The 24,154-nt window shown below is 34.8% G+C and overlaps 2 protein-coding genes across 2 annotated transcripts in view; one reads left to right on the forward strand and one right to left on the reverse strand.

Moving 5' to 3' along the window:
* Positions 1–22,108, forward strand: part of LOC144843632 (nuclear pore complex protein Nup98-Nup96-like) — a 43,060-nt gene extending 20,952 nt beyond the window's left edge. The window contains exons 17-37 of the mRNA XM_078700505.1: positions 6,558–6,904; positions 7,412–7,551; positions 8,130–8,243; positions 8,773–8,889; positions 9,401–9,599; positions 10,151–10,330; positions 10,655–10,747; positions 10,853–10,963; positions 11,122–11,400; positions 11,679–11,812; positions 12,595–12,841; positions 13,261–13,376; positions 13,511–13,690; positions 14,487–14,623; positions 15,264–15,327; positions 15,672–15,886; positions 16,661–16,816; positions 16,993–17,122; positions 17,524–17,647; positions 18,964–19,265; positions 19,798–22,108. Coding sequence (XP_078556631.1) covers positions 6,558–6,904; positions 7,412–7,551; positions 8,130–8,243; positions 8,773–8,889; positions 9,401–9,599; positions 10,151–10,330; positions 10,655–10,747; positions 10,853–10,963; positions 11,122–11,400; positions 11,679–11,812; positions 12,595–12,841; positions 13,261–13,376; positions 13,511–13,690; positions 14,487–14,623; positions 15,264–15,327; positions 15,672–15,886; positions 16,661–16,816; positions 16,993–17,122; positions 17,524–17,647; positions 18,964–19,265; positions 19,798–19,929 — 3,517 coding nt within the window. The 3' untranslated portion in view covers positions 19,930–22,108. The remainder of the gene's footprint in view (positions 1–6,557; positions 6,905–7,411; positions 7,552–8,129; positions 8,244–8,772; positions 8,890–9,400; positions 9,600–10,150; positions 10,331–10,654; positions 10,748–10,852; positions 10,964–11,121; positions 11,401–11,678; positions 11,813–12,594; positions 12,842–13,260; positions 13,377–13,510; positions 13,691–14,486; positions 14,624–15,263; positions 15,328–15,671; positions 15,887–16,660; positions 16,817–16,992; positions 17,123–17,523; positions 17,648–18,963; positions 19,266–19,797) is intronic.
* On the reverse strand, positions 467–4,864 carry LOC144843640 (uncharacterized). The gene is made up of 2 exons (XM_078700516.1): positions 4,754–4,864; positions 467–4,305 (listed from the first exon to the last, which is right to left on the reverse strand). The coding sequence occupies exon 2, from the start codon at positions 4,256–4,258 to the stop codon at positions 2,546–2,548; it is 1,713 nt and encodes a 570-aa protein (XP_078556642.1). The 5' UTR covers positions 4,259–4,305; positions 4,754–4,864; the 3' UTR covers positions 467–2,545.
* Positions 22,109–24,154: the final 2,046 nt, after the last annotated feature.

Raw genomic sequence — 24,154 nt, forward strand, 5'->3', positions numbered from 1 at the left:
TCTATACCAATACTAACCCAATACAACTAGTGAATCAACCAACACAATCCACTGATACATAATATACATATAATAATTATAATAATATTCTAGATTTATAAAGCACCTAATGCTGTGAAAGCGCTCTACATATTATTACCCTGATCACTTTTGGATGTAACACGTATGGAAACACATTCCCATAATCAGCGCAAAGTTGTGTATTGATCTAACCGGGTACTCAGTTGAACACCTGGGTGGAACGAGGCAAACGTCAGTTGGATTCGAACCCATGATCTCATGATCAGGAGTCCAACACACTGCACCACACGCAATAGTCAGTTTAGTACCACTAAGTTTGCACTGCCCGTTTCTTTTACAATGCTGGTTGCATTGTTATAGAATCTTTAGAAATCCATTAAAAAAATATACTTTTGATACTGCATGTGATTTTTTTAAGCAATGTTTATTCCTCCAACATTTTAAAAATGATCTGCCCTTTTAATTTATTTATTTATTTTATTCAATTTCTGCCATATACAAAACAAAATGTAGAACAGGTGCTTGTATGATAGTTAAACTACAGTTACAGTGGCAGCACTTGACAGGAAGGTACCCTTAGGGGAGTAGAAAGTTGCGGTATGTGTCGTCCACACCTGTGCGCAATTTAGCCCAGTAGGCTGCAAGTCGCAGGTTATTCCCCCATTTACATTTACAGTGTTTGACATTATTTGAATAAAATAAATCCCTCCTTTGAGACACCCTTAGTCTGTGACATACACCCCTAATAAGTGGACACTTTGTTGTACCCTAAAGTGAAGTGACCTCCATCCACCCATATACACTGTATACTTATGTTAAGTTAACTGTTTGAAGAAGTTCTACTGTAATTCAATTCAAATTGTAATTGATGAATTAATATTTTGCTTTATGAATCATAATTCATCTTTACTACTTTTAAGGACAGTTCTATGACATATTTTACCATTTGATTGAACAATAATTGATTAAAACAACTCTATTATTTTCAAGGATCATACAGTACACATTTTACAGGTTTAAGTAATTTCAGAATTTGTATTAAAAACCTTGTATTGTATTGTAAATCTATGGCTACTGCCAAAAGTGTATATTCTGTTATTTTAACTTCCTGGTCATCATTAAACATAAGATTGTATGGTAAGTGTGCATGGTTGTTTGTTATACAAATTTTCCTACTGCACTCATCCATGATAGTATACACATCCGGACACCATAGATACTGTAAACAGGTTTCATTTTATAAATTTTTTGTTTCTATAACAAATCATTTTGTGAATTCACAGTGGCTACAGTTACTACTGTACCAGATGGTATTGTAGATAAAGCATATATTCTGGTTAATGTTGACTGTACAATTAAACATTATACAGAATCTTAAATAATTAAATATAACAAACTTGTACTGTACTACCATTTTGATGCATCGTGCATGATCGAACACCACTATTAGATTTACACTTGTTTCATTTCAACTGTTTTGTTTCTTTAAGCAAATTACTTTAGGTAGTTGACAATAAGTATAATAATAATGCTTGAAACTAATTCTTTCAATTGTGTCTATCTAACAGCCATGCAATCATAACCTTTCATATTTTGAACTTTTCAACATTGTTCGTGTGGTTTATTGTGGCACCACACACTTACCATCTTTTGATTGTTTAATGTCAAGCTATTTATAGATACCGTTGTGCTGTAAGTGCGTTCCTATTGCACAATGCTTAAACTCGATTTCTTTTCAGGAAACCAGAATAAAGACACCGATGCTTAATAGAATATAACCAAATACAATATGTATGCTGTTCTTAATATGTTTTCATGGAATAACAAAAATAATAATTGTGACGATTTATTTACTTGATATTTACATTTTTTTTTAAATGTGTTCAAATGACACAGTGTAATTCTGGATAAATATAAAATTCAAAAGCTTAGAAATGTACAATTCCAAATATATATATTAAAACTATTATAATTTAAATTCAGAAATGGACAATGCATTATAATATACTTTATTCCATATTGCATTAAAACAATTAACATTTAAATTAAGAAATATTAATTATTAAAAATGTGCGCATAATCTTTTTGTTGAACAATATCAAACTACTGTAGTGCAGTTAGAAACTACACTTTAACCTGTTTTATACAATTTTCTAGCAAGCTTTTTTGGGTAATCATGCGCTCTAGCTAGCAGTGAATTTGCCATTCCAAATTTTACTTGAACAAAAAAAAAACATACATTGTATACATTGTAAAAAAAGTTATTGCATTAACTGAAGTAGAATAACTTTAAAATAACTCTGATTAAACGAATTGATTGTATTAATAATCAAACATTTATATAGCCATACATACAGTATAACACAATTACCTTATATGACATACCTTATATGACTGATATTTTTGGAGGGCCTGGGGATATAAAACTTGAGATTGATATAGGGTGGAGTTATACTTGAGCCTGGGATTAATATACAGTATTTATATATAGTAGTCATGTCCATTAAACTTTGACAATTGACATCTATAGTACTTTGAAAACTTTAATGTATTGCCTGTTCGCGACAATAACATGCCTACCGTTAACTGCAACAAATTGTTGTACAATTGGCTCAGATGCAATGTTATGATCAAATTCTTTCTCAAGGAATTTCCCATTCTCATTGTACAGTACGACTTTTCTGTCTGTAAGTCCTACGATCATGCCAGAAGGAGCAATTGTAAAATCCCGGATGTTTGTCAGATGGAGCGTTCTTTCGCGTTGACCTTGAATAGTGTACTTCTCTATGACACCCCTGTATGACCATGAGTTTACATAGATGTGGTCTTTGTGAATTTTAAGAGTTGGATTTGCCTGTTTTGCAATGAATCCTGGAGAAGTAAACAACTCTTGTAGGAGTGTACCGTCAGGATCATATTTTACACAGAACCATTCATATTTATCTTCTCTCAATGGTTGCCCGGGCAGTTCATCTGAAATGTTTAATACGCTTCTCTTTCGGTGAAACTTGGCTGAGAATAGTGACAGTAATTTTTGCCGACACATGGCATATATGTTGCCTTGTGAATCAATTGCGATTGATGAAACGTATTGCTGAGACTTTGACCCGCTGTTGTCTGTTAAGTAGAAACGAACATTCGTATTTGACTTTATTATCTTTGTTGTGCCGTCTTTCTTTCGTTTTGCGGCAATATCTTCTGTACGATTTTGGCTGAATAAGTTTGCATTGCATATGCTTCGATTGCTTAGATGTTTTTTCGGAGTAAAGCCCGCGCCTGAGAAATTTATTGGTAGTATTTTGACTCGCTTGTGAAACTTTGTATACGAAATCGCAGTGACAACAAGAAGGAAGTTGCCATTTTGGTTCGTTAATATGGATAAGAGCTTGTTTCCGTAACCAGGTACCTGTTGCATTGTTCTTATATTGGCAATTTCAACGACACGGAAACGTTCTTCTTGTTCTGTAACTTCAAATAGCATATCTCGTACTTGGGTGATAGTTGGACGGTCGTGATAGTCTTCCTGCCAGCATAGGAAGCCAAGGTTTTTCAATGTGTCTGGCCAGTTTTGTGGTACTGATAACGGAGGACTTGGAACCAGTCTTTCCCTTGCCAGATCAAAGTCTGTTTTACCATCAAAATGGCGTGTTCCTGTCATGATCTCCCAGATGACAATCATCAAAGAATATACGTCTGATTTCTTACTGACAAGCGGTGGATTGTTCAACCTCTCTGCCGCCATGTATCTCATTGTTCCACCCGCTTGCGAAGGTCTTGTCGTTGCTTCCAACGTGCGTGCAATACCGAAGTCGCAAGCTTTAAGACCATTCGGAAAGACGAGAAAATTAGCTGGTTTGATGTCTTGATGAATTATATTGTTTCCATGAAGATACTCAATGGCAGCCACTGCATCATTTGACCAGGAATAATTAAGTGGTGCCGGTATCTGGACTCCACTCTGTAGTCGATCAGATAAACTTCCTGATGGCGTATACTCCATCACTATCATATTCCTGTGCTCTTTTGTGATGGCACCAATAAATTTTACAATATTCGGGTGGCTTAAGGTGGCATGATGTGATAGCTCTGTTTGACAGAAGAACCGGCTGTCTTTAACGGCGACTGTACGTCTCTTGTATGTAGCCCTGAATACGATAGTGTTGTTGGTTTCGGCGATGGAAATTAGATTTTCCAGATGCTGGTACGGAATCTCTTTAAAGGTAGGATTGGATGCCATGATGCGTTTCTAAACGTCAGTCAAATCATTGTGTTTTAGCCTACAAGCTGAAATGAGAAAATGAAAGCTCTGATGTACTTGGTTGACTGATATTATTTATTATTATTTCACCTGTTCACTGAACTGTGAAAATTCTTTGACCTCTGTCAGACTCTGTTAATGTTTTAGTTTGCATGTCAGAATACTAGAATTAAGAATACCTTATAAAGCATTAATTATGTAAATAAAATAATACAATCAACCTTTGGGTTTATGTACAGTTTTACAATTACTTGTAGTTTGTTTTCTTGCTCTACCCAAATACATAGTGATTTGTAGTTTTCAATTTATAGTTTTTTTTCAATAGTTTTTGTATGTTTTAGTGCCCACCCTCTGATTTGTATTGTAATTTCCTAAACTGCCAATTATTTAGATTAACCACAAAAAAAGACTGTCTTTTTTTGTATGGGATTTATGTAATAGTCTGCCTATATATTATTATTTTACAGTACTTACCAAAAATGCCACTCGCCGTCTAGGGTGGGAGGAAAAACGTGTGGTAAATATCTTTAGTTGAGACATACGTCTTTATCTAATGGACGATATCCGCTTTCTGCAAACAACTATTCTTTATATCACCCTTTTAGATATGCTTGGGTGCTTCTTGTCTGTTAGACGAAGCATGTCATCCATGGCACGAACAGCCTATTGTATTCATTCTATCTGTGCTCACTCTTATTTGAAAATATATAATACATCCAAATTTTCTATTATATATCCAACGTTCTTTGTCAAAATAACTATGTGTATTGTCTTTAGCTGGTTATTTGGATTTACTGTATAGTAATTAGTTTCTATACAGAGGATATCACTTCCAAAATTATAATCACCCCCTCAATATTCTATAAATATAATATGATGTAATTGTATGTTACTGAAATTCGTCAAGAATTATCAAGGTTGTCCAGGGTAAAAAATATCCAGGGTTATTATAAATCAGTCACGTTTAAGTTCTCTTTACCGGTAAATATAGTTTTTACGTAATTAAAAGAAAAAACATATAGTAATTATTTTCATTGATGTATAGATAGAAACCTGGGAAAATCCAAAGTGGCTCTAGTTTACCCTAGGCAATCTAACAACAGGACTCTGAGCTCGATTTGCCAAGATAAGCTATCGTTTATTTTATTTCACCTTATTTATAAAGGGTGACCCTAAACAGTGTATACTGACAATCAAGGGGCTCTCTTGATGAGTGTGACAGTGGCTGTGTGCATACTAGTACACAAGGGTAACCGCCTACTCATCTCGAAAGATGTACTAGGTTCTTTAAAGTGCACATGAGCCAGATGTACACTGGACCTACGGTTTATAGTCCTTATCCGAGAAGACTGACTCGTTCTACCACCATGGAGCGAGTGAGGCTTGAACCCTTGCCGATGTTAATATGGCAAGGTACTATGGTTCCACTGTCTTAACCGCTTGGCCAATCACTCGCTCATAACAGACTTTGGTCTGTGGTTAGGCTTCCACGAATTCATACAAGGTCCCATGTGTTTAACAATTTTTGGGTTTTTATTTGTGTTACACAAGCTTGTTGAAAATGAGCACTTTCTTTTCAGTGGGGGGATAGTTCACATTACACAGTAAGATCTCTTCTTTTGTACATAAATGTTGTAAATAGAGAGGGATTTTTAAAAAACTATGAAAAAGAAATGGTGTGGTAAAAAATGTTGATGACTAAATATTGGTAATAATTAACTTTTATGTTTCTGGTATTTTTATTCAACTTCAGAGTTTTATTTTCATGCTACAGTATAGCAAAACAATTATCCACCGTATACCCACCATCTTTTTTCAGCTTCTAGGGAGTCACCAGACATGTTATTACATTAGGTTAAACAACCTAACTACTGAAAAGAGGTCTTTTTTATAGCAGAATTTTGCCATGTTTTTTCATCGTGATTTCTGTTACACATACTTGATTTATATACAATTAACCAGATATTAAATTCATGCCTGTACCTGAGCTTTAACAACTTGGCATATACTGTAAGGTCTTCTTTTGTGTGTGTATATGTAGAAAAAAAAATCCCCAGATATTTTGGGCCAACAAAGGGATCATTTGTCTAAATATTTGTGGTCTTATTTATCAAGGATATCAGATGGAACGTGATTTATTTGCCTTGTTTTGTTAAAGCCTACTTCTAAGTTGTATTCCCTTATTACAGAGTTTGTTTTTATATAATAAAAGAGAATACCCTCAAAATCAAAATGTAATTGATTACTAATATTAAATTTGATTTTTATTTATTTATAGGAGCCAAGAACAAGATGACCCAAATTGCACAATACACCACCTTGGTGTAGGAACTTCTAGAAACAACAACAACCAAACAGCAGATCAAAGTTTACTCTCCGACCTCGACCAATCATCATTCCTCGCTGCGCAAGAAGAAGATGAAAATACCCCACCGCCACACCCAGCCGGCATCGTTTTACGACGCCCAGGCTATTACTGTATTCCTCCTTTGGATCAGCTTGCGGACATCTTTGAAGAAACTGGTGAATGCTTGGTGGAGGACTTGACCATCGGTAGAGAGGGCTATGGTAGTGTGTTCTTCCCTGGTACTACCAATGCTCAAGGCTTGAATTTAGATGAGATAGGTAAATATCATAGCTTAAGGATACAACAGATAATGAAGATAATGCCTATACCTTATAACACCTGTATTCATTTAATTGGTTGATTTAGTATCATACGCCATGCATTATTTTCTCCCACAATGACTGGAGGTACTATTGCATTTATTTGAATGAAGCATTAGGCTGGTAAACGTAATTACTTTACATCGAAAAGGATTAGAGGCTCACTCGCTCTCTGGTGGTAGAACAAGTCTTCTCGGATAAGGACTATAATCCATAGGTCCAGTGTACACATCTAGCTCATCTTTCGAGACGAGTAGGGGATACCCCGGTGTACTAGTAGTACACACACAGCCACTAATCATAACTGGGCCCTCTGGGAGACCAGTCTTTGACTGAAGAGGTTATAAATAAATAACAAATAAAAAAAAATTTGTATATAGAGGAAAAAAATTAATTATTCAATATATAACCGCCATGGTGCTGATATATATATAACCAAAGCTTCACCATCTTTTTACTCTTTAGTTCATTTTCGCCGTAAGGAGATTGTTATCTACCCTGATGACACCAAAAAACCACCTGTGGGAGAGGAATTAAATAAAAAGGCAGAAGTTACGCTTGATCGCACCTGGCCTACTGACAAGACAACAAGGCAACCAATTAATGTAATAGAAGTTTGTATATGTTACATTTTGAAATAAGAATATTGGGAATATTTTTAAATGTAGTGTTTCTTTATGGGCAAAACCATTTAATTATCATTAAACGTACAGGCCACAACAAAATATGTAAGCCTAGATATTGGTTATTATTTCAAAACAGTAAAGCTGTTGCTTGGTAGTTAATATTCTTCACAGGGTTCAATCCTGACCTAATGCCAGAGTTGTAACTTACTGTCAACTGTTTCTACTCCATTCCCTAAGTCTCGAATGAGAATTATACCCTTTTCACATCTGCAAAAAATAACTCAAGTTTGTACTGCGCATATGTGCTTTGCTCTGGTATTTAGCCATTTCTATTTTCCTCTCTAAGCCTCAAATGAGACTTATCCTTTTCACACCTGCGAAAAGTAAGATGCCTGTTCTGAGTTTGTACTACGCATATGTGCTTTGTCCTAGTATTTAACTGACCAATCACAGTATCTGAGCATGACCTTTTTATTGATTTTGAAAGTTGAGCTAATAATAATACTCAAATTATGCCCCCAACTCCTCTCTTAATAAATAAAATAAATATTTTTCAGGATCCTGAGAGGCTCGTAGCTATTGGCTTTGAAGAGAAGTTGGAAAAGGCCACATTCAAACTAGGAGCCAAGTTTATAGAATACAGACCTGATACAGGTTCCTGGGTATTTCAGGTAATATATTATCCAATAGTTGATAATAATAATAATACTGCCCATTCTAACCATAGGGAAAATTTCTTTTGTTTCAAAATTTGCTGTCTCACTGCTGTAATTTCTCAATAAAGGCCAATTTAAACAGAAGAGCAGTAACGGTAAGCAGAAACCGCGTAGCTTGTCCCACATGGAAAATATGTATCTATCCTTAATGGAAACTGCCGTCCGCTCAACGTTGTGTGTAAATGGTCGTAAGAAATCAAATAGATTCTATATTTTTATTACCGTTATCGCTTGTCTGTGGCCTTAACTTCCACTGATGAAAAAGACTAAATAAATGGTTAAATCTAACTAAAAACCCATTGTCAGACAAAGGACTTCCGGTTGACTTTCTTCCCCTTAAATTAGGGGGTTTTTTAGGTAAAGAATTTTTTTGGGATAAAATTTTTGGTCAAATAAATTATTATTATTTTATAACATGGCATATTCAACAAAAATTGTTTAACTATTTTTATAAATAATAAAATGAATCATTTTTTTGTGATAGGTACAACATTTTTCGAAGTATGGATTGTCAGACAGTGATGAGGAAGAGGACAGTACAGCTACTGTGAAGGATCAAAAGAAATTAAAAACAATTCCAAAAAAACCAGCAACAAAACAGGTAAATTTAGCATGTAATTAATACAATATATATTTTATGGTCCTCAAAAGCTTTGACTTTGACTGAACTTCATATTATATTATGTTGGATCTCGAAGGTATCCCTTTAACAGGGGTTCAACTTAATGTACTGTCCCCCAAAAACATGAAAAATTAAGATTAATAAAAAAGACCATTTAGCAGTTTTAATAATGTTAATCACTTCCATAGAAAAAAAACTAAAAGAAATAATTAAATTAATCACTTATAAAAAGACAAAATAAAATTCAACCAAAAACCCATTGACTTCTAGTCAATTTGACTGTTAAGTACAGTTTTTTCAGTTTGTTTTCGATCTAATTTTTTGTTAAAGCATGGAGGAAAAAAATAAAAAGAGATCTCTCAAACCTCCATGGTTAAAATAAATAACTCCTATGTGATGTCAAAATGGCATATTCAACAAAAACATTTGAAAAAACTATTTTTTTCATGGGGATAATATATCTTTAAACTGTATTATTTGTTTTCTAAAGTTTGCTAAGAGGAGTGTACCACTCAAACAGCAGCCTAAACAACAGACCAGTCAACAGCCAGCTCTTAATGGACAACAGGCTGTCGAGGAGGAAGAGATGCCTATTGATCAGGACATGGACGTGCCATTCCAGGGGAGCAATGGATATTTTAGGGGTCTAGGTGGTGATGACCTTACAAATGACCGCCAACTTTTTAGTGGTAAGTTTTTTTTAAATTCTAAAACTAATATTTCATCTATCTAACGCAATTCAAACTCAATTAACACATTTTGTTTTTCAATCTTATATTTCAATAATACATTATAAAAAATAAAAAACAAAAAATTACAATACAATTAGAGACTAATACAAAAATGAATAATCAAATCATAGCCAAACATACAGATTATAAAGAGTGATACAGGTATTTAATTACAGTATCTATATGATGAAATAGCAAAAAAATACAGATTATAAAGAGTGATACAGGTACTTGATTACAGTATCTATATGATGAAATAGCAAAACATACAGATTATAAAGATTATAAAGAAAAAAATAATTAATTACAAGAAAAAGAATGTAAAACTTGCAACTATAACTTATATCCTGAGAAGAACGTAACCCACTTTAAATAGCTAAAAGATATTAAAGTAAGATAGAAAAACATATACAGTATAGTACATTTTGTTTTGGATAGATTCTAAATTTCGGAACATAAAAAAATCACATTTTAAAATTAGTGTAAAATATTTTCTCAAATTCTTACAGTACCTCGCACTGAAGCTGAAGAAAAAATGGAAGAGAATTTTGAACCTGTGACGACCTCTGACCTAGCCAAGACGTTGGGCATTAGTACTCATAGAATGCAAGTGATGAAGGCTTCCTTTTTTGCTATGGATGAGGAAGACAGTTCAGGACCTGGCATGCAGAATGGTGTCAATGGATATGGTGGGTGGAGACAGTCCTAAAATAATCATTTTATAATTTTTTATATAATTATCATTTTCTTCTTTCTATACTTTGCAGAACATTTGTTTAGTTACCTGTGTGCAGCTTAACTGTAGCTTGGTGGTTAACATATTTCCTTCCAATCCCAAGGTCCAGAGTTCAATCCTGACCTAGTGTCAGACTCTTTCAATTCCCCAAGCCTCAAATGAGACTTAGTTTATAAACATGATAAATTATAAAATTGTTAGTTACTCGCTGTTGGATGCGTATGAAAAAAAAAAAAATTGTTGTATTTTTTATATATTCTTTCATTTCTATGTCTAGATATTCCAAAACCTATTTCATCCAAGACAAATAGCCTCTTTTTGCACTCACCCCTGCCTAAAATGGAACAGTCAATTGATGTTAATAATACAGGTAAGGAAATGTTGATTATGAAATAATATAGTATGTACAAATAACAAAAACAAAATAGTCTGCTTAATATGCTTATTTGATGTTTTTTTGTTTGTAATATTTTAGGCTTTGAATTTCGTTCAAGAAAAATTCGACCCATGCCACCGTCAAGTCCGGCTAAATTCATTCACGATGGCGTAAAAGAGGAAAGCTACAAACGAGAGTCTTTTATTCCAGGTATGTTAAATTATTAATCTTGTGCAGGAAAGTTTATTTGAACAAATGCAAAGGCTACTCTGTATTTTGCTCTTATTAGTAGAAATAACTGTTATTAAAATATAAATATATCTATGTAAAGTTATAATTATATTTTACTTATTTAACCTTCTTAACAGGCCTTTTTGCTACTTCAAAATACCCAGTTCAGCCATTGTTGCCGCCCCTCCCACAATCCTTGCGTCTTCCTAACAGCTATCAACCAGATGATAAAGGGCCTAGGGTTGTGGGGGCAAGACGGCAACCAATGCTTGTCCCATTGAAAGAGTCTGTTGTCAACGGCAAGTCACATTACTGTTCAGATGCATCGCTCATGATGGGCCGGTCATTCAGGGCAAGTTTTGGTCCAAATTGGAAGCTGGTTCATGCAGGGATGCCGTTAGGTCAGAAAGATGAAGGTAAGAGTAACTGTAAAGTGTGATGTGCCCAAATATGGTAGTGATATGCTCAAATATGATAGTGATATGACATCATCATGTCCTTATATGGGTACATCACATTTTTTTGTCACTAAAAGATAGATAGTTTATACAGAGCTTTAGACTAATCGTTGATCAAATATTGAGTTAAAATAAAAAAAATAATATTAAAATGTTGGGTGATCTCATGATCAGTAATCCAACGTCCAACAAACTGCTCCACACGGCCTCACATTATAAATTGATTTTCTCTACAGTTAAAGTAGAACCAGTTGGGTTTGGTTTTCTGCCTTCCATGTCAGAGCAGCCACGAACAAAGTCTTCACCGTTTCAAGTCACAATCGAACAGCTTCATGTTGGAGAACATTTAAAACCAAATGATAATGTTATGGTATGTATTTACATAGTTTAAATTAACTTATAAAAGATAATAAAGCTTGGTTCACACTAGGAGGCAACGCAAAGACGTAAGCACAACGCAAGTAATTTGACCAACCATGACATGAATGATCGTCATTCTTTACATTGATTGGTCAAATTACTTGCATCGCGCTTGCATCCCTAGTGGTAACCATGCTTAAATAAGCAGTAGCAATATTGGAAAAAATAATGTTGGTGCTTATAACTTAACTTGCCATCTTGTTCCAGGGAATAGCTGTCATAAAATCATTTATTTTACATGTTTGTGGATATGTTTTCTTCCCATTTCAAACTAAATATATGCAAACTGCTTTTCAGAAAATTGCTATTGTGGCATAAAACTTGCACATACATAAACGAAAATATAATACCCTTTTCACATCTGCATAAATTGTTACAACGTGTAACCAGGTTTGATCTCCCGATTTATTGCACGTTTTCATAGATGCATTCCCGGGAAAGCGTAGTTGCATGGTATTTGATTACTATGATTGGTCAGTTTAATGCCAGGAAAAATAAACGTGCGCGCAGTAAGAACTCGGAACAAAAACAGGCCTCTCACCAATGTGTTCCTCTGTGAAATCTCGTGACATTTTCCACAAAATTGTGTTCACACTAAGCAAACCTGGTTACAACTTGTTACAAGTTGTTACATTTTGCAGATGTGAAAAGGGTATTAGACAAATTTGAAAGCCTGAAAGATCAGATTGTAACTATCAACCGCCTATCAAATTGTATGCTTATTTATTACAGGAATTACATGAAAGGTCTCTATCAGTACAACTCAACAACAGTGTCTGTTCCACGAATAATTCAACATGTCCAGTATTTGCCCCTCGACCTGGTGTCACAACACTTCATGAATATTCAACAGTTTCCGGAGAGGATGTACGCAACAACCTGTCTAAAGATACTGCAGAATTGAAACATACCAAAAGGGTGTGGGACCTGTGCGTCGCCCTCTGGGGCCACTTACCAAATGATGAGGATAATGAAGAAGGTAGGGTGCATGTTATAATTTATTTATTTTATTGTCGAGATACATTGATATGTTTTTTGTTTTTTTTTTAATTGCACATGGAATTGTCAGTGCTGTACATTATTCTTTACTTTAAACTAGAAAAGAATAGGTAATACAAATTTTACCAACAAGATTTTGTACAGTAGGGCATATACTTCACATAACCTGATTTTAAATTCCTGTGAATTTCTGTTATTTTTAGTTATTTAATACATAACTAGTGCACTGTATTTTGTTTTCTGTGGATTTTGTAAAAGTTTGTATGTTTATAGGTTTCTAGCTATATATGTAAACAAAACATTACTACTACAGCTTTAGCTATAGGATCTACATGTTAGGGGGTGGGTCAGGGTTCAAAGGTCATACTGTATTGTTGATCTATGTTGCTCGTTTTGCAGGCTTCACATCTGATGAGTATGCAAGGCAGAAGGCCAGAAGGCAGGCTTTGACACAATGGTTGACATCATCAGTTACTGATCAAGTTATGAAAGAAGTCCAAGATTATAAATATCAAGTAAGCAGTAGCCAGTAATTATCAAACAGTACTAATAATATTAAGCATTCAAAAATCAATTTGCCAATATATAGCATGCTTACCAAAAGAATCGCATCCAATTCTGATTCAAATTTGTTTGAATATAATTCTAGGAAAATGGCAATGTGCGAGGTGTCCTATCCTTATTAAGTGGTGGTCTGGTTGCAGAGGCTAGCAAGCTGGCTCTGGATTCTGGTGAGCCTAGGCTAGCAATGTTGACATCACAAGCAGAGGGATGTGAAAGGACCAGGCAGTTGATTACAGAACAACTTCTATATTGGAAACAAGTAAAGGTAGTGTAGTATAGTTTGGTTTTTCATTCATTTGTTGTACGATCGTGACTGTTGATGCTATTAAGAAAGGTGAAAACACACAGATCCCTACTTGGCATTGATGATGGTGCTTGTAGCCCAATACAACAGTCTTTATGTTTCTGCTTTTACCTTTATTTATTTATCCAGTTGTGATATCACTTTGTTATCAAACCTAGGTGATGTGCCCATATATGGACACTACCATATTTGGGCACTCATACTTTTTTTTGTCAAACTAGTTTGATATTCTAGGCTAGGCTTTAGAGATAATAGAAACCTTTTTTCAGAGTGGATAGATATTTGTAATTAAAAATGTGATGTGCCCATATATGGACATGATTATGCCCATATCTTATATGGGCACTCGCACTTTTTTTACCAAACTTGTTTGATAGTCTAGACTACTGTAGGCTTTAGAGATAATAGAAACATATTTTCCAGAGTGGATAGATTTTTTAAATTTATGTTTTGCTTATACTGTATGTGTTTTATGGGTATATGAATGATTTTAGCTCTTTCTGAATGAATTATAAGCACAATCTTTGTTTAGGCCTTTAGCTCTGTCTACACTATCAAACTTTATGTGACAAAAAAATGTGAGTGTCAATATATAGACATGATGATGTTATATCACTACCATATTTGGGCATATCACTACCATATTTGGGCATCACATTTTTTTTGTCAAAAATAGTTTGATACAATGATAGTGTAGACAGAGGTTTAAAATGTGTGAATTGGGTATAAGTAATTGATTTTATTTCACTACTTACAGGCCGACTGTTACATCAGTAAAGAACATCTGTGCGTGTATGCTCTTCTAGGTGGTCAACTTGTATGGCCTTCATCAATTGGTAACATAAACACTTGTGAGGAGATGGACTGGAAAAGAGCATTAGCTATTCACCTTTGGTACGTTAAAGCCCTAATAATATAATTTTTCCCAATAAACAGAACAGATGTAAATAAATCACTTGAATAAAAGATATTTGTAAACTGTTTTGGTCAACTACTGCATTGATACACTGGTTCTCGTCAGATTACGGAAGTTAAGCAACTTTGGGGCCGGTTGTGTTCTGGTGGGAGACCATCTGGGAATAGCAGCAGGTTCTGTATATACCGTAGAGTGATCGTGTAATGATAATATTGGAATAATATGTGATAGGCATGGGGTTGAGGCTATCTGTACCATACTAATTGCATCCTTAGGCAAGATGCTTTACTCTCATTGCCTCGACCTTTCGGATGGGATGTAAAGCTGTTGGTCCAATGTACATATAGTGCAATTTAAAGACTTGGTACACTATTTGAAAAAAATAGGGATCGTCTCCCGATGTACTTAGCTGATGTGTGTCCGTGGAGGGCCTAATCCTATTTCCTCAGTTTCCAGTTAAGCTTGAAGAAGGTCTGTGCCCCGCTGTGTGTAAACTCCAGAGTTTAGCTAAGCAATTTGAAAGATGTATAGTTACTAATATTTTATATTGTATTTTTGGATGTTGTTTTCAAGTAAAAACAAGTTGAAAGTTGACATACCTGTTATTTTTTATTGTAGGTATTTTTGTCCACCTACTGCATCTATATCAGAAGCGTTGTCAGAATATGAAAAAGGAGCTATGGTAAATGGTTTTTTTGCTGTAAAAAAGTGTATTAAGAGGTTTAATATACAGTGTAAACCCATTAAGGGATGTATACTTATGCTAAATGGGTGTCTCAAAAGAGGGGTGTCCCAAAAAATGGGGTGTCCCAGAAGATGGGTGTCCCAAAAGAGGAGGGGTCTCCCAGAAGAGAGGTTTCCCAAAAAAAGGGCTGTCCCAGAGGATGGGTGTCACAAAAGAGGGGTGTGTCCCAGAAAGGGGGTGTCCCAAAAGAGGGGGGTGTCCCAGAAGAGTACAGTATCTAAAAAAAGGGGTGTACTGTATGTATGTGTAATCCTTAAGCTCTATACTATACTTTTTTGCAGGGCAAGAGTGACCTTGGACACTACTGCAATCCCCCACGCCCCTCGTACATTGAAGACGAAAAATCATTTGTAGTTGATGAGACCGAGGATTGTGAAGACGATGTGACAGACACGTGTTATCATTTATTAAAAATCTATAGTATAAAATCGCACCGATTGGACAGTACACTAGCGCCAACTACACACACATGCTACCCTATGGACTATAGGTTGAGGTGAGTTTATGTTAGGATACTAAGAGGAACTTATTATTGTAGAGCCCTCATTTATTACTATATTTATTTACTATAGTTCACTATGTCCGGTCCGGTATCACTATGCGTTTTAGCACGCGACTTATGGCTGTTGGCCTTGTTTACAATACCAAGCAAGTTTTGAAGAGTTAGAATTTAAATTTTGTACATAGCCTTTTTTTACTGTGGGATCCTCTGTTCGTACTGCACCCCTCATAATCTAAATTTTTTTGTTACGAGAATATCATCAAATTTTGGACAAACGTACACATGATTGCTTTAATTCTGAATGTTAGATAGACAGACGGATATTTATATTATTTTCGATATATTATAGATATATACTAGATATTCAATCCACCTATGTGAAATTTGGGGATTGACTAATGCTGGTTTGGCTTGCTCCACACCTCTTCCATAAATATCTTGTCTAGCATTGCTCTAGCATTTGCAGTACATCTGATAATCAATGTATTTTCAACAAACTATTTAATAATTTATCTCATAACAAGTCTCATTTGAGGCTTAGGTAGTGGAATTGAAAGGGTCGTGAGTTACAAACCTGGCACTAGGTCAGGATTGAACCCCGGACCATGGGATTGAAAGGCAAGCATGTTAACCACCAAGCTACAGCTCCACTACAAGAATTGACATGACTGCAAACCTTTACTAATGATGTATGCTGTACATTGAAATATGATATGTCAACTATCTTTAATTCTCAAAACCTGTTTATCTATTTGTTGTTCATTACAGTTGGCATTTATCCCAAGTATTGGAGGCTCTACACTACTCACACATATCAGAACAGGCAATGTGTACGTTACACACAAGCTATGCTGCTCAATTAGAAGCACTAGGACTGTGGCACTGGGCTGTCTTTGTTCTTTTACATATTCCAAACAATAAACGGTACGTATTGAACACAAAGATGGCTGCTAGAATGCATAAGTATAACAATTTATTGAAAGAAATATCCTTGCCATTTGATTGGTTGATTACGTATCACACACCATGCTTGTGGCAGAACACATAAATATAAAGATTTATTGAAAAAAATAAAAATTAACCAATTTTTATATTCATAGACGTGAATTATCTGTGAAAAAGTTGTTGTGTCGTCAGTGCAGCTTAAAACGAACCGAAGAAACTTGCAATAAAGAAACATTTTTACTTGAAGAGCTACAAATACCAGCAAAATGGATACATGAAGCAAAGGTATAAAATATAAATGCAATATTCAAACAATATTGTTTACCTTTATTTATATATTTATTTATTCTGGTTCGTAGATTGATACCAGGTTTTCCCCATTTTGAATTTTTGAACACGGAAAGACAATTAATGAAGCAACTAGACAACTTCAGGCAAGGCCTATAACTAGCGTATGATGTTCGTACGTTACTGCTGTTACCAGCTAGGCCTACAAAACTATGCCTAGCTAGGTCAAGCCTAAAAACTGTTCACGAGAGGACATTCGATGCGAGCTACTTAGGTAGTGCATTGTTTCTCTCTTTTTATCATAATTTACCATAAAATAAGACCAGGAATGACCTGGTTTAATGGTTTGTAGGGAATGGGTCTTTAACCTTTAACATTATTTTTGTCTTGTTCTGTAGTCATTACGAGCAAAATATGAAGGGCGCCACAGTGACCAGGCATACCATTTGTTGAAGGCTGGTGTTTGGAACGAGTGCCATAAGATAGTTTTACGTGAACTAGCTGCAGATTCCTTCATTAATGGTAAGGCTATACTTTTAAATATATATTTAAATCCAAAGGCAAATTACTGAAAATAATGACAATGCTGTGGGTATCAGTGGCTGGATCTCAATGGAGATACAAAATAAAATAAGCAAAAGGCTAAATCAAAACGATAAAGTAAAACAGCCAAAAAATGAGCAGAACCCTTCATATTTAAATATATATTTATATACTGTACATAATATTGTTAAAACATTGTTGAAATTGTATTTGTATTTTTGTGTGTGCACGACCCCAGGGAAGAACAACCATGTGTTGATCTGGGCGTCTGTGGTTAAATAAAGTTCAATTGAATGTTTTATTAATGAAATCCTCGAATGAAACCTACTTCATTCATTTAATATTAATGTTGATTATTTATGCTTTGGCTGTAACTAGTAGCGACCAGCTCGTAATTGTAATTATGCATATTATTCATTAAAAAGAAATTGTTTATAATGCTTTTTGGCATGAACCTATTCAAAAAGTTGTACAATCGATATGTTTTGTTTTTATAATGTGTACAATATATAATACAATACAATAGATACGTTTCACTTTATATAATGTGTACAATATATAAGTTGTACAAGAGATAAGTTTACTTTATATAATGTGTGTACAATATATAAGTTGTACAGTAGATAAGTTTACTTTATATAATGTGTGTCCAATTTATAAGTTGTACAGTAGATAAGTTTACTTTATATATTGTGTACAATATATAAGTTGTACAGTAGATAAGTTTTACTTTATATAATGTGTACAATATATAAGTTGTACAATAAATAAGTTTACTTTATATAATGTGTACAATATAAGTTGTACAGTAGATAAGTTTTACTTTATATAATGTGTACAATATATAAGTTGTACAAGAGATAAGTTTATTTATATAATGTGTGTCCAATTTATAAGTTGTACAGTAGATACGTTTTACTTTATATAATGTGTACAATATATAAGTTGTACAAGAGATAAGTTTTACTTTATATAATGTGTACATTATATAAGTTGTACAATAAGTTTCACTTTATATATTGTGTACAATATATAAGTTGTACAAGAGATACATCTTTCTTTATATAATGTGTACATTATATTTAAGTTGTACAATAAGCTTTACTTTATATATTGTGTACAATATATAAGTTGTAAAATAAGTTTTACTTTATATAATGTTTACAATATATATGTTGTACAATAGATAAGTTTTACGTTATACCTGTATAATGTGTACAATACATAATTTGTACAATAGATATTGTTGTACAATATTTAAGTTGTATTGATATACTCTGTTTATTAATCAACAGAAAAGTACTCATACTTAAAAGAGTTTTTGAGTGAACTTTCGTTTGATGATCGCTGCAGTTTCATCCAAGACTGGAGTACAAATGGTATGGTATTTCTGGACTTCATTCACATTCTAGAAAAACTTGAAGAGCTGCAACGAGGCATCGGTAATGCGTTTGATCTAGAGAAGCTGCACCCGCAGCTTGCGTCTCTTTGCAACCGTGTTCGAAGCCTACAATGTAGAACTGCTAAGGACAGACTGTGCCAGTCGGAAATGTCGAAAAAGCTTGCCAATATGATGAAGGCGGTTATTCGTTTACAGGTATGATTCTATCTTATCCTATATGGTATAATGTATTGAAACTTAAGCTCTGTCTACACTATCAAACAAGTTTGACAAAAAAAATGTTATGCCCAAATGTGGTAGTGATATGACATGTATCATATATGGGCACATAGCATTTCTTTGTCACATAAACTTTGATATTGTAGGCAGAGCGCAACAGTTATCTAAAGCATGAATTTAGCTTATGCTTGAAAGTTGGGTATGTAGCAGTGTGTCGACTAAGCGGTGTAGTCAAATATGCAGGGTGAACCTGGCCAACATCTACAGGAACTAACGTTGACAAGCAGATTTGATTTCAGGCAGGCAGGGGCAAACACAATTATTTGAAGAGCATTTTCTTACATTGCATAGGTTGCGTCGCTAGTTCACTTAACTTTGTGAAGTAGAATCCCATCACTGTATAAAGCACAGTACAAATACGAATCCATTACCCATTATTATAATAACTATATGCTGTAACAAAATACTACGCAGCAGTTAACTATGTCAATAACTACTTTGATTACAGAATGTTGAAGACAGTAGAATCCCATCTATACAGCTCACCCATCATGTTGGCAAGCTGCCAATGCCCGAGGATTATGGGTTAGAAGAGATGAGAATGCTGACGCGGAGTTACATGTTGGAAATAACTGCATAAAGAACAGTCAAGAAATGTCAGTCTTGCATGCTCATGTCAATGCCTCATATGTCTGTCTCGCATGCTCATGTCAATGATCATATGTCTGTCTCTCATGCTCATGTCAATACATCATATGTCTGTCTCTCATGCTCATGTCAATGCATCATATGTCTGTCTCTCATGCTCATGTCAATACATCATATGTCTGTCTCTCATGCTCATGTCAATGCATCATATGTCTGTCTCGCATGCTCATGTCAATGCCTCATATGTCTGTCTATCATGAACGTATGTATGCTCGTAATAACTGATATGTTCATGTTGTTATCTCGCGTACTCATGTGGTTCTCACATATGTCTGTCACTTGTTTTGTCTTCGATAGTTGTCTGACTGTATCACTTGTAATGCCTTGCGTGGCTATCTTTGTCATGTTAGTTGCCTTTTATAGCAATCTCCCATATGAATTTATATAATGTGTTTTCACAGTTTGATGGCACTGTATCATGTGGTAATACCAGATATTCATAAGTGCATATGTTCATGTGTGGACCTTGCATGTTCATGTGAGGTGAGAGTCTCACATGTTCATGTGAGGATCTCACATGTTCATGTGAGGATCTCACATGTTCATGTGAGGATCTCACATGTTCATGTGAGGATCTCACATGTTCATGTGAGGATCTCACATGTTCATGTGAGGATCTCACATGTTCATGTGAGGATCTCACATGTTTATGTGAGGTGAGAGTCTCACATGTTCATGTGAGGATCTCACATGTTCATATGGGATCTCAAGTTTATGTGAGGATCTCACATGTTCATGTGAAGATCTCGCATGTATCATGTGAGTTTCTTACATTTTCATTGAAGAATCTTCATGTGAGGTGAGAGTCTTGCATGTTCATGTGAGGATCTCGCATGTTCATGTGAGGATCCCACATATTTATGTGAGGATCTCACATTTTCATGTAGAATCTCATATGATCTATTTGCACAGTTTTATTGTATCATGGGGTAATACCATCCAGATATCCACATGTCCATATCTCACATGTGTGAGTCTCGTATTTCTCTCCATATGAGTTGTTACTTACAATGTTGCCTTATGTAAGACTACCTCGCGTATGCATATGACTTCTCACAATTCATGTCATCTCGAATATGTAAATAATTACCTTCTCACATTGTCTCACATTCAATTAATCTTGCATTCTCATAAGATGATGTTATGCAACCATTCTTCCTGAAATTGCGAGAATAGTTTTTTTTTATAAATTAAATTATAGATGTTTGTCCAGACTCTTGTAAAAAAAACTAATTATGTAAATGTTGAACAAGAAAATGAAAATGGTGTACATAGTTTGAAACACAGAACAGAATCATTTTATTATTAAATTTGAAAAGGTTTTTCATCTACAATATAATATGTTATTTAGTCACACTCCATTTCCTACTCAAAATGAGTCAAATTGTATACATGTTCTTATCCTTCATCATATGGATATTATTATCACTATATTTTCATTTCTGTATCTGCAATATTTTATTATGTTAGTGAACTCTATGGTTTTTCAATAATTGAGTGAAAACATATTTTATTACGCTTAGTACTTTCAGTACTGTTCTTGTAATAAATAATACATAAACAATCAGTCCTCCATTGCTATTCCGTACTACTTACTCCCTCTGTTTTAGCAAACAACCGTACTTACTCCCTCTCTGGTTTTGGGACTAAATAGTTTGTTGGTATAACTTTTCTTAAATCGGTGTAATGTTTATGTAATTAATAATTTGATTGAATAAACAAATACTTTTTTAAATTTTGTTTAAAACATTTTTATAAGACCATGTGTCATTTTCATTTTATTCCACTGAAGTTGAGCTGTCAAATATTAGATTTTCAAAAGGGAAAGTTTTTAGGTTTTAAGTTAAAAAAACAAAATTATTATTTCTTTAAAAGTAGTAAATGTTCCAGCTATATAACATGAAATTTTATTTAAAAATGCATTTTTAAGCTCTGTATACACTATCAAACTTGATGTGATGTGCTCATATATGGACACGATGACATGGCATATCACTACCTTATTTGGGCACATCACACTTTTTTTGTCAAACAATGATAGTGTAGACAGAGCTTAAGTCAGTTGCGGATATTTGTTTCGACACAATTAAATATTTATGTTATTTACAGTATCGGCAATCAAGTTCATGTTTTGATATTTTCTCTCGCGCATGTTTCGTTTTGAAAACACGTCTACAAAATGTTCATATGTCTGCGTTGGAGAGTTTTCATATTCGTTACGGATTGTGAGGTTAAGTTGTCCGCCCCAAGTCGCCTGTTCTCTCGTAATTCACGTTCCATAGTTCGAGAAACATTCTGTATAGTTGAGACTGAGTGATATAATATGATAATATGATATAATATGTCCATTAGTGAGTATCTATCGCAACGTGCTAGTAGTTCTTCCTGACACATGTTTATGTTTTGTCGATTGTGCTCACAATTTGTGTTAATTATCACAGTCCTTGCGTTCTCATAGAGAGAGCGAGAACAAAACATTGTTACATGAAATAATGTACATGTTGTGGCATGCCGCTCGAACCGAGATTCGAATCGATTCGGCTCTTTCATATACAGGCTAGCTATTAACATTCTCGTTATTTGTACAGATAAAAAAATCACCTTTTGCGTCTAAATTTGTCAAAAGCTTTTATCACTTCTGTCCGGAAGGAATGATGAAATACCCATACTAGTATAGGAGTGATGAACGAATCTATTGATATTAATATGTGTGACATGTACCACAGTCTATTAATATGTCTCGTGCCGTTAGCTGCTTTCGTGCCATTATTCGTGCCGTTAGCTGCTTTCGTGCCGTTAGCTGCTTTCGTGCCGTTAGCTGCTCTTGTGCCGTTAGCTGCTATCATGCCGTTAGCTGCTCTTGTGCCGTTAGCTGCTATCATGCCGTTATCTGCTATCGTGCCGTTAGCTGCTATCATGCCGTTATCTGCTATCATGCCGTTATCTGCTATTGTGCCGTTAACTGCTGTTGTGTCGTTGGCTGCTAATGTGCCGTTAGCTGCTAATGTGCTGTTAGCTGCTATCATGCCGTTATCTGCTATTGTGCCGTTAACTGCTGTTGTGTCGTTGGCTGCTAATGTGCCGTTAGCTGCTAATGTGCTGTTAGCTGCTATCATGCCGTTATCTGCTATTGTGCCGTTAGCTGTTGTTATGCCACTAACAACAACCAATGCTATAAACCATAATGTTAATATAGTATTTCTTGTAAGCGTAAATAAAGCGATCCGGTAACTGAGTTGAAACGTGCGATTCCTTTGTCCAGAAGTCCTAAAATAGCTTGACCTTATACCGCGTACAATTTTAACTCCAAATGTGTAATTAGCAAGTACAATTAAAAGATACACGCAGTGAATAAAAATATTTTTATAACTTTTATAAATATTTATTGTTACAACTAAACAATATTCAATTGAGGCCATAGCAGCGCTCACAATCCAAATACTCACTATTATTTTCGAGTACAACTTTTTCGTGTATATTACTTTGTATTGTGTCGGGGCTTTAACAACCGCTATGTATCTCTCTATTGAAATGTTTAGAATAGTTAGTAATGTTGATATGAACATAAGATTAAAATAAAGCACCAGTTCTTTATGAAATTTCCTATTGTTGCTTATATCCCTCATTAAAATATTCAAGAGGAACCCCAAACACCGTAATACTTCGGATACGGTTAGGTGACAAAGTAATATGTTGTTCTTCCGCAAGTTCCTCAGGAGAATGATCGCACCAGCAACCAAACCGTTGGTCAGTATGTCGACAGACAATAAGCACTTCAAAGACACCTTAGCTTCTAGAGGAAGCATAGTGTTAATCCTTGGTTAAATCTATTACTGTAATAGTTCGTTTAATGCGATTTAAGCTACTAGTGAGTGATGCGTTCTAAAGCTTGGTTCCCACTAGAAAAAAACTACAACGCAACGCGCAACTCAAGAAAATACTCTTAATGAGAAGTTAAATCATCACTGTTGCGACGTACGACAAACAAACCCCGCAAAAAACGTTGGCGAGTATACGTCTGCGGCACCGTGGTTACGTCGTCGGCTCCCACTTTTAACACGCAATGTTATGTTTGGAACGTTGCGTCTACGTCCTTGCGTTGCGTCCTAGCCAGGCTTAAAAGATATCAAAGAGTTGAACGCAATGTTAACTTATTT

This window comes from Antedon bifida, chromosome 5 (genome assembly GCF_963402885.1).
Source record: "Antedon bifida chromosome 5, ecAntBifi1.1, whole genome shotgun sequence".
NCBI lineage: Eukaryota > Metazoa > Echinodermata > Crinoidea > Comatulida > Antedonidae > Antedon > Antedon bifida.

Coding starts and splice junctions, on each gene's coding strand:
- LOC144843640 (XM_078700516.1), bottom strand. CDS start 4,258: ATGGCATCCAATCCTACCTTTAAAGAGATTCCGTACCAGCATCTGGAA.